The 10581-nt window shown below is 43.7% G+C and overlaps 1 protein-coding gene across 1 annotated transcript; it reads left to right on the top strand.

Annotated features, from left to right (window-relative positions):
• Positions 1-424: 424 nt before the first annotated feature.
• On the top strand, positions 425-9804 carry LOC100998247 (keratin, type I cuticular Ha3-I). Its single transcript, XM_003912991.4, has 7 exons — positions 425-5022; positions 6031-6113; positions 6828-6984; positions 8239-8400; positions 8492-8617; positions 8796-9016; positions 9228-9804. The coding sequence occupies exons 1-7, from the start codon at positions 4675-4677 to the stop codon at positions 9343-9345; spliced, it is 1215 nt and encodes a 404-aa protein (XP_003913040.1). The 5' UTR covers positions 425-4674; the 3' UTR covers positions 9346-9804.
• Positions 9805-10581: the final 777 nt, after the last annotated feature.

Below are 10581 nucleotides of genomic sequence, written 5' to 3'. Positions count from 1 at the left end.
ATTTTGACTTTTTGAAGCCACTAAAGACCTACTGACGAAATTTTACATTTAAAATTTGCACTTTAAATTATACTCTTCACTTTTAGAAGTTGTTTAACTTTTTTTAAACATGCCTATTTTTTTGCGTAGTAACTACCATTTTGTTTAGGGATTTGATTCCTTATTTTGACCTATAAGCTCTTTAAACATATTTAATATTCTTGGCTTTAACCTTTTGTATCTTGTATCTTCTCCTTCTTGCTAATTGTGAGTTATTTCCTTGGGTGTTTTGTTAATTTATCAGCATGAAGGTTCTTGAATCATATGAGTAGCATCGATTCACCCCCAAACCTTAATGATAAATAGGTCACTGGTTTAACAATCCCAAAGGAGATTTTTACTATTTACTGTTTTTTTGTTTTGTTTTTTTTTTTTTACTATTTTACTATTTACTATTATAATTTTAAAATTAGAGCTAAGAGATAGTTCAGCTTTTCAAAGTTTTCCTTTAACAATAAGCATACTTTATTTTTCTAGTTCACATTTTTACTAAGGGTTTAGTGTTTAGAGAGACTTACCTCATTCAGTGGTCTCAGCCTGAACTCTCTCATAAAGACTAAAAGCCTTATCCTAGTTCTCTAGTCTACTTTATCATTTTTCAATTTAGACTGTTTCATAAGCTCTCTGCAAGTTTGGGCAAGTCACTTCCCCTTTTGGGTCAAAATTGTCCCATTTTTAAAATGAAAGAGTTGAGTGAAATTACCAGTTAGGTCCTTGGTAGCTCCAGCATGCTAAGCTTGTAGTCTTTATCTGATTTAGATGGTATTTCCAGAAAAGAAATTTAATTATTCTCTATATGTATGTGGGAGGTATAGTCTATGGATGCGGGTCAAATGACGTGGTTCTAGCAGCTGATTGTGGACTATTCTAGTAGTCAATGGCAGAATGTTTCTCCAAGGGTTGCTCCTCCTTGTCTTTTCCTTCACCCAAAGCTCAGACCTCATGCCAGTCAATTCATGAGCTATAGGTAGCTTGATTTCCCTTCATCCCTTCTTAGTAGCTCACCTGTGGAATGGGCAAAGTCAGCAGTTGTCACAAGGGCATGAGTGCCGATCACAACAAAGGCTTTATTTCTAGGGCAACAGGCTCAAGTGTAATTTAGTAACTATATTGGAACAGGAGCCTTGTAGGTTTTTTTTTTTTTTTTTTTTTTTTTAACAACTCATTGTTCCTCTAGAAGATTTGTAAGAATTTCCTTCTGAAATTTTAAATGTGAATTTTATTTTGTTTATTGTACAGAAGTAACACATGTGTTTTCAAAGAATTTGGAGAGATGAAAAAAGCATTCATAATCCTGTTGTTTAACAGCATCCAGTGTCATTGTGGTGTGTTTTCTTTAATCTCTTAATTGTCCTCATTTTAATAACAACTTAATTTTGTTGTGACTATCTTTTGTGTACCTTATTCTGGATAAGCAGATTGCTGTCGAGTAGAGTCACCATTGTTTGACCTATTGTTCTAAGTTGCTCCAAACAGATGGGATATAATCTATATCTGATGGGATATAATTATGTTTCAATTACTCCAAATTGTTCATATATAATTGTATCATCAATTTAGAAATAACAATTGAAATCAGAGAGTAACAAGAAACTGTACTATTGCTGAATTCTATCTTTATTTACACATTGACTCATAATTCTTCTTCACCACAGCATATCTATGGATAACAAGATGTCTTTCTCACTGCCCTTGATTTCTGTCCTTACGTAATAGCAGATCAGTTCTTCAACTGATTCTTCAACATTTCTTCAACATTTCAGTAGGATGGTGGTGGGGATGATAATGCAGTGGGAATCAGAAGAGCTGGGTCCTAGCTAGATGATAGTTTCTCCATTCTCCATTCTGAGCCTCAGTTTCCCCTTTGTAAAATGAAGGGGTTGGATGAGTTGACCATTAGGATCCCCAATATCTCTCTTGTTTCAAGGTTTTCCCTCTCTCTTTTAACCATTTTCATAGTTAGGATCTATGTTAGGAGGTGAGAGGGAGGAAGAGAAGAGCCAAATGCAAAGCCATCTGGTTTTTGGTCTGTAGCTGTAGCTGGGAGGCTTGGAAGCTGCTTGGATTGGTAGCTGTAGCTGGGAGGCTTGGAATCTCTGTCATCTGCTTCATCCTCTGCTAGCAAGGACATAGGGAGCCCCTCCTCTTTCTGGCCAATGTATTCCTCCTCAGGCACATACTTGAATTTTTTCCTCATTGCCTCTTTAGGATATCAAATAAGGCTTGTCTAACGTCTTGTGACAAAACAGAAGTGGTGTCATATGTATGGGCAGTTCAGATTACTCATGCTTCTTGGATAATTGTTCCTAAATAATAAACTATTGTGAATCATCAAGTTCAGACAAGTCTGGCATCTGCTTAAAGCACACTCCAATTATTGTATGAAAGTCTGTATTGGTAAGATCAAAGCTCCAAGCTTTATAATCAGATATATAAATGTATTGCAGCAGAACTTCTCTTAGTAATGAACATCTCAATTCTGTGTGTTTGAAGTCTTGGTTTACCAAAGTTCACTGTGGACATTACTTTAAGAATGTACACAGGCACTGCATACAGCAGACACAACTGTGTGACCCTGGAAGGGTCCTGGTAACTTTCTGGTCAAGGTAGCCAATACCCTTTCCATGGTCCTGATCATGTGCGGCCCCTTTGCTGCACTTGGCACTTCTGACGTCACCTCCTCTTGGAAGCACCCTCCTTCCTGTCCTTCTGGGATGCCATGAACTTGTTCTTATCATTTTTTTTCTCACCATTTCTCCATTTATCACGGATTCTTTTTCCTTCTCCTGATCTCTGATTGGGAAATTCTCCAAAGTTTGGTCCTCAGCTCCTTGTTGCTCTTCTTTTTGTACTCTCCCTTGGCCCAGTGCTCTAACTCTTTCACTTGTACTAAACCTTATCTGTATCATCATCCCTGCCATAAATTCTAGTCTTATATGGACTGTTACAATAGCCTCTTTGCTGAACTCTTTGCCTCCAATCTTTCCTTCATTTTTCTAAAACAGATAAATATTTGCTAAAACATTTCCTAAAACGACTTTTATCACACCACACTTAGGTTCAAAAGCTTATATTGGCTCTACAGCTTCTGGGGAAGTCCAAGCTGCTCCACTTCACCATTGAGACCCCTACCACAGGGTCCCCATACAATCCCCCATAAAGTTTTAATGTCTACCATTTCCCTTCACAACTCTCCCCTTCCTGCTGCCTAGGCTTACCCTGGTCCTTCAACCATGCCCTGGGCTTTCTCACCCCATTCCTGTGTGCACATTATTCTCCTCACCTGCACTTCCTACTTTTCTCCCCTCTGCTTCTTAGGAGCCTCCCCATCCCAGCACAAATCCATTCTTGAGAGCCTCCAATCCTGGAGGCGCTCGCCCACCCCAGTGTGTAAACTACTCACTTGCCACTTGTCAACTCCTTCCTCAGATTATTATTTCCTGTTCATCCCTTCATCCCTCTACACACACCCATTCAACAGTGCCTACCAGGTGCCTAGAGCTGGGAATTCAAAGACAAACTAGACCCTGCCCTTGCCTTCAGGGAACTCAAATAGAGAGAGAGACAAGCACATAAGTCATGACAGTGTCATGGTCAAGGTAAAAAGAGAGCTTGGAGAGGAGAAAGGGGCGACCTGTCTGAAGAAGGGAAGGAAGTAAGCCGTTTATACTTAAGCCGCATATTGTGATGAAGAGAAAAGAGATCTGCTTTGGAATCCTAGCTCCACAACTTATTATCCCTTACCCTCTATGCCTTGGTGTGCTCATCTATAAAATGAGAATTATACAATTTATCTTGAAGAGTTGTGGTGAGGAGTAATGGACATCTCAGTTCTGCATGTTTGAAGATCATGTTTGTAAAAAGGATCTAGTTTGTGAAAAGTGTCCACACTACCTTGGGCTTGTGCAGGTTCTTAACAAGTAAGAACTTCTGACTATAGCATTGGTCCTATCTCCCACCCCTCCCAGTGTCTATTACATCACCCTGGATGAAATTGTCCTCGTGGATATCTATTATTTGGTTGATTGACGTCATCATGGATATGAAAAAGGCCCATCATATCAGGAAACGTGGCCATCAGGAACTGCCCCAGAAAGGATCTATTCCTCTTTCTGAGAACCATGAATTTGGAATTCAGTACTTGGAAATGTGACCTAGCAAAAGACACATGGGCAAGAGCTATGCTTTTCCATTTCACCATGGAGAGCCGGAGGCGTGCCAAGGAGTTGGGGGCCTCAAGTCAGGAAGCAGAACAGCAATACTGTCTCTTGACCTGCTGCATCCCACTGATGAAGGCCAGGGCTTTCATGAGTCCAGGTCTTTGAAGTCACACCACGAAGCTCTTGCATCATGACACACAGCATGGAAGAGGAGTCCTGACTTAGCGAGAAGCCCAAGTAAAGTCTTTTATGAGGGAAGAGACTCTTCTGAAGAAACACAACAAATGTAGGGAAGGGCTTTTGACAATCACCAAATGAGCAAAAAAAAAAAAAAAAAAAAAAAGGTGGGGGTTGCCTTACGTGGCCACACCCTCCACGGACGAGGTATAAATGCTCCCTGGAGGAAGGAGACCCACTGCTCTACAACTTGGAGATTTTGGACTCTGTCTTCAGCCGGGCACTCCCTCCCTGCACCATGTCTTACAGTTGTGGCCTGCCCAGCCTGAGCTGCCGCACCAGCTGCTCCTCCCGGCCCTGCGTGCCCCCCAGCTGCCACGGCTGCACCCTACCTGGGGCCTGCAACATCCCCGCCAATGTGAGCAACTGCAACTGGTTCTGCGAGGGCTCCTTCAATGGCAGCGAGAAGGAGACCATGCAGTTCCTGAACGACCGTCTGGCCAGCTACCTGGAGAAGGTGCGTCAGCTGGAGCGGGACAACGCGGAGCTGGAGAACCTCATCCGGGAGCGGTCCCAGCAGCAGGAGCCCTTGGTGTGCGCCAGCTACCAGTCCTACTTCAAGACCATCGAGGAGCTCCAGCAGAAGGTGAGGAGTGGGCGACACAGTGCCTCCAGTAGGAAGTTGTCGGGAGAGAATCCGAGCTGTGATTGAGAAGCCATGTGAGCTCTTGATGTGAATGGAAAGCTGAAAACTGGCCTTTCCATTTTGTTTTCTTGAGGGCCCATCTCATCTTAGACTTGGGACTGTTAGGTCTAAATATTTGCATAGTGTTAGTCTATGTGGAGGTAGCAGTACTTTGCATAAATGAGCTGTAATTAAAAACTACTTCTGAATGCTTCCATGTGCTTGCCAAGCTCCAGAATTATTACCCTGAGGTGACAGAAAAGGACTGAGTCCAAAGGAAGCTGGGGAAATGGAATCTTTTGTAAAGATTGGGCTGTTTCCTTTCTCCCTCATCTGAGCGTTTTGCCCCTTGGACTGCTGGCTGCCTCTCTCTTCTGGGTTCCTACTTACCCTGACTTCATTGTCCTCATCTTTATAACTCTGGGCTTCTCCTGGTGCACAGTGTCCAGTGAGAGCCTAAAACGTTTGTCCAAAACTGGGAAGATTGGAAATTACCTAGGACAAAGTAGTCCCAGTTGTCTGGGACATCTGGGAGCATGTGGCTTCTTCCCTGATCCAGTCCTCTGCAACTGCTAGTTTACCTGCTTGTCTTTTCCGTTTGATTGAAAGTTTCTTGAGGGCAGGATCAAGCGCTTACCAATTTTTGTATCCTCAGCTCCTAGTATCATGCCAGAAACATAGTAGGTGTTTTTCATAAATGTCAACTATTATTATTGTCAGCTTCTCAGTATTGCTCATTAGGATAGAAAAAAAGATTATCTACTGATACTTTTTGCATATTTTGGTGTTCTGTTTTTTGAATATAATTTTGGAAATATTCATTGAGTACCTACTGTATATAGAAAGCATTTAATAAGATAGGCAATGATTTCTCATCCTGATCCTTCCAAGGACGTGAATTAGGAAGGACTGCTATTGGCGAAAAATTACCAAGTCCTTGCTCATTCTTGAATGTTTTGGGCCTTCCAGATCCTGTGCAGCAAGTCTGAGAATGCCAGGCTTGTGGTGCAGATCGACAATGCCAAGCTGGCCTCAGACGACTTCAGGACCAAGTGAGTGGGCAAGCGGGGTGTTGCTGTTTATTTTTCTTCTCTGGCTGCTCTCCTTCCCTTTAGCCTATTGTCAACACAAGTTAAACAAACACTGACTGAGCTATGTTCTAGATGCTTTGCCCAAGATTCACAGAGCCACTGCACACCGTAGTTCAGAGATCCTTTCTCCAGGCCTTAGACTTCCTTTCTTCCTGCTTCTCCTCTGTGAAGTGATATCCCTAGTCGTACTGTGGGTCAGTGTAGACATGTTGGCCCCTGATGTTCTCCTATGCACAGAATCCATTCATGAGAATGAAGAATGTGGAAGTATTATATTTTGGAAATCTTACAATTTATTGGCTTTTATCCTAAATCCACTGGCTTTCTTTTTTCTTTTTTCTTTTTAGAGATAGGCCCTTGCTCTGTTACCCAGGCTGGAGGACAGTGGTGCAATCATAGCTCAGTGTAACCTCAGATCCTCAGATTCCTGGGCTCAAGCAATCTTCCCACCTTAGCCTCCTGAGTAGCTAGGAATGTAGAAGTCTATCCACTGGATCTTTAAACATAAAATTACCAGTGCGTTTTCTTCCAGCTTGATGCTGAAAACCTAAACAAAAGAGATGGCTATAAAAACTATAAACCCTAATTCCTAGTTACCTGACAAACCAAACCAAAGCAGAGTCAAGGCCAAGGCTATTCCTGCCCAGCCTGTCCCTGACCCTCCTATGATCACAGATATGAGACTGAGATGTCCCTGAGGCAGCTGGTGGAGTCGGACATCAATGGCCTGCGCAGGATCCTGGATGAGTTGACCCTGTGCAGGTCTGACCTGGAGGCCCAGGTGGAGTCCCTGAAGGAGGAGCTGCTGTGCCTCAAGCAGAACCATGAGCAGGTGAGTTCCCTGAAGAGTGATGGGCTCAGACTCGCCAGGGCCTGTTTGATAACTGCCACAGGGTCCAGGACAGGCTGTCAGTAGAGGCTCAATTAGCTGAGGAAGTAATTCTGCATACAAAAATAGATATGTAGAGAATGAGTAGTCTAACAACCTGTGATATGAGATTAGGATTTTTCTGCCAGAGGCAGGAATGAGAGTGAGGAAGTTGGCAAGCCCAGTAATGAGGAAAGTTGAGTAACAAGGCAGCAGCCACAGCCTCTCCTGCACCCTGGTTAGAGTGCACACAGCAGCAATCTTCTATTCCAATTCTCCATTTGTAGCTGGAGAAGCCAGGATGGCCTAGGCCCACCAGGCAGAGAGGGCTGAGCTGGAACAAAATGCAACTCTCATTCCTGTCCAGAGCTCTTTCTGCTGTTCAGTGTTGCTTGGAAACAGCCTTGAGCAAAATGCTCACTGTTACGGCTAAGTCAGTTGGACAAAAAAAGAAGACATGTATTTTATGCAACCTGAAATCCAAGAACAATGTAAATGGTGACAGTTAATATTAATCAGGTGCTTAGTATGTGCCGAACATTGTGCTAAGTGCTTTAACTCTGGAGGCAGTTCTCATTTTAAGATGAAGAAATTGAGGCTTCAAGAAGCTTCTAGAAGCAATGTATTAAGTGGTAGAGATTAGGTTGAATACAAATTTGTCTGAAATCCACCTAAGCCCAAGGACCAAGCTATGCTCAGCAGGGAAGTAAACAGATATTTATTGCTTTCAGCAAAATCTATGCTGGTGGAATCAACAAATCACGCTTTAAGTCTCTTCTATGCCAGGATGGCAGATTTTGAAGTAAGCATTCTGTATTTCCTCTTTAGCTAGACTCTGTTCTTTTCATTATCCATGCTTCAGAGTCAAACATATGAGGCTATATGGTATACTAGCAAAAACACTGAACTGGGCATTTGGGGACCAGAGTTTAAATAATGGCCTGCCGTGTATCAGCTCTGAGCCCAAATCACTGAATCTCTCTAAATGAGGAGTGGTGCATTTAATACAAAGGGCAGAGAGAGGTCATGAGCTTGAAAGTACTTTGTAAAAAGTGGAGTATACAGATTAGTCATTGAATATAGATCCTGGTTAATGAGAGGATCAGAGGGAACAAAGTTTCCTGAAAACTTAAGAATGATCAGAAGTTGAATTGCATTCTCTTAAGGAGAGCACCAAGATCCTTTGTGAAATTTAAACTTTTGCCCTTTCTCAATCAGGAGGTCAACACCCTGCGCTGCCAGCTTGGAGACCGCCTCAACGTGGAGGTGGACGCTGCCCCTGCTGTGGACCTGAACCAGGTCCTGAACGAGACCAGGAGTCAGTATGAGGCCCTGGTGGAAACCAACCGCAGGGAAGTGGAGCAATGGTTCGCCACGCAGGTGGGCATCTAAGCACATGGCCGCTCAGGACCCGAGGTGCCCCAAGGCCCTGGAGGCAGGGTCTGATCCTTTCCCCACTTGGGTGTTTCAGACCGAGGAGCTGAACAAGCAGGTGGTATCCAGCGCAGAGCAGCTGCAGTCCTACCAGGCGGAGATCATCGAGCTGAGACGCACGGTCAATGCCCTGGAGATCGAGCTGCAGGCCCAGCACAACCTGGTATTTTGTATTGTTCTGACCTGCTGGTGAGCGATGGGAAGTTGGGAGGCAGAGTCTCGGGGATGCCCTTGGGGCCACACACTCTCCTTAGCTCTTGGAGCTTGTGAGTTCTTTGGAACCCCATGGAAGAACCTTATTAGGAGCAGCTCTCTAACATTCCTGATCTTCCCCACCACAGCGAGACTCTCTGGAAAACACGCTGACGGAGAGTGAGGCCCGCTACAGCTCCCAGCTGTCCCAGGTGCAGAGCCTGATCACCAACGTGGAGTCCCAGCTGGCGGAGATCCGCTGTGACCTGGAGCGGCAGAACCAGGAGTACCAGGTGCTGCTGGACGTGCGTGCCCGGCTGGAGTGTGAGATCAACACGTACCGGAGCCTCCTGGAGAGCGAGGACTGCAAGTCAGTATGGGGGTAGTAATCTTTTCCCTGGGGCATGTGAGGTTGCTGTGGAGATGAATAGTCTTCTTGATGGAAATGAATTTATAATTTCGAGCTTTTGTTTGGAGGCAGTCCAAAGGAGAACAATATTCTTATACAAAGCCCTTTTATTATTTTCCAATCTCTTCAGCTCATTATACTCTAACTTGCTCCAATGATTTTCTGCCCACAGGCTCCCCTCCAACCCCTGCGCCACAACAAATGCATGTGACAAGTCCATTGGGCCCTGTATCTCTAATCCCTGTGGCCCACGTGCTCGGTGCGGGCCTTGCAACACTTTTGGGTGCTAGAGGCCCCATGACCAGGAGGAGAAGAAAGGCATCAGTCACACCTCAACTCTACTTCATCCCAACATCTCCAACAGTGAACACACTTTGGAAAGAGGCAGAAACCTTTCTATCAGCCCTGGCTTCCAGGGGTCAGCTCTAGCCTCCCACTGTATTCCCTGGCTTGATTCTTCAGCATAAGGCTGCAAAATCTGTCTTCTGAGTCACATAGAGAGACCTACAGCAGGATCAAGATCAAGTAATATCTATCATCATAAAGACGCATTTGCATAACATGTTATACTTGAACAAAACTTATCTGAATGCAATTTAGGGAAAATTCAGTTAATTGTGACAAAACTGATCGGCATGCTATGAAACAGAACATAATTGGAATAAATCTTCCTTGTCACTCTTGGTCTTTGGAGACGCAATAGAAATCCTTTGTTAACCTCCTAATAAACTCTTTTTCAAAAGTTATAATTGTCTGTTTCACTCATTAATTCCAAAATTGGTTGTCTTGTATACATTTAAAAAATAACCAGTGTTTTTCCATCAGATGAAGGGGTTATTCGCCCCATATATGGTCTGTGATTTCCTTCAATGGAAAGTCTCCCTGAAAGACCACTAACCTGCATTTAGTGTTTGGGAAGAAGGTGGTGGGAAAGAGAACAGCAAATTCATATGAAGGTGTCTTTACAGATACAGGAACTATTTATTTTGAAACATTAAGTGGAGGGATCTGAAAACATTTGGAGTAAAAAAACCAAAAACTGTACTAAGGTAATATATATCACCTTAACATATGGTATGTAATCTCATATATACATATACATAACCACATATTATATAAGCATATGTACACCACACACACAGGCGTATGCATGTTTACACACACACATGCACACACACAACCACGCTGTGCTGAAATGTTTAGGTAGAAAGTAGGAAGGAGCAGCAAAGGGTAGAGGAATACAGTGGCCAGGAGGAGTGTGGGGTCTGCTAGGCTGGATGGTAGGGAGATGCCTTTGGTTCACCTTCCTCTCTTCGTCCCTGCCTTGGCACTCAAGGACTCCTTGCGACTTTCTGTATTTCTATGATGTGGGCCTGGAACTCTATGCTGGAGTTCTCTGCTAAGTTTCTCTGCTCAGTTGCCTGGGGTCCGCGTCAGATGATGGAGAACTGTGAGTGGGTTATTTGATGGAAAAGCCTCTTTTGTCCTAGTGAGCCTTGAGCTTTGGTCCCACCTGTTTTTATTTA

Source organism: Papio anubis, chromosome 17, assembly GCF_008728515.1.
Source record: "Papio anubis isolate 15944 chromosome 17, Panubis1.0, whole genome shotgun sequence".
NCBI classification, from domain to species: Eukaryota; Metazoa; Chordata; class Mammalia; order Primates; family Cercopithecidae; genus Papio; species Papio anubis.
The sequence above is the reverse complement of the archived record's forward strand: the minus strand, read 5'-3'. Positions and strand labels throughout refer to the sequence as shown.

Bases quoted from the DNA above. Each gene is read 5' to 3' on its own strand.
- LOC100998247 (XM_003912991.4), top strand. From the start codon at position 4,675: ATGTCTTACAGTTGTGGCCTGCCCAGCCTGAGCTGCCGCACCAGCTGC. The intron at 6,985-8,238 runs GTGAGTTCCCTG...TTTCTCAATCAG, and splicing joins TCAAGCAGAACCATGAGCAG to GAGGTCAACACCCTGCGCTG. The intron at 9,017-9,227 runs GTCAGTATGGGG...TTCTGCCCACAG, and splicing joins CTGGAGAGCGAGGACTGCAA to GCTCCCCTCCAACCCCTGCG.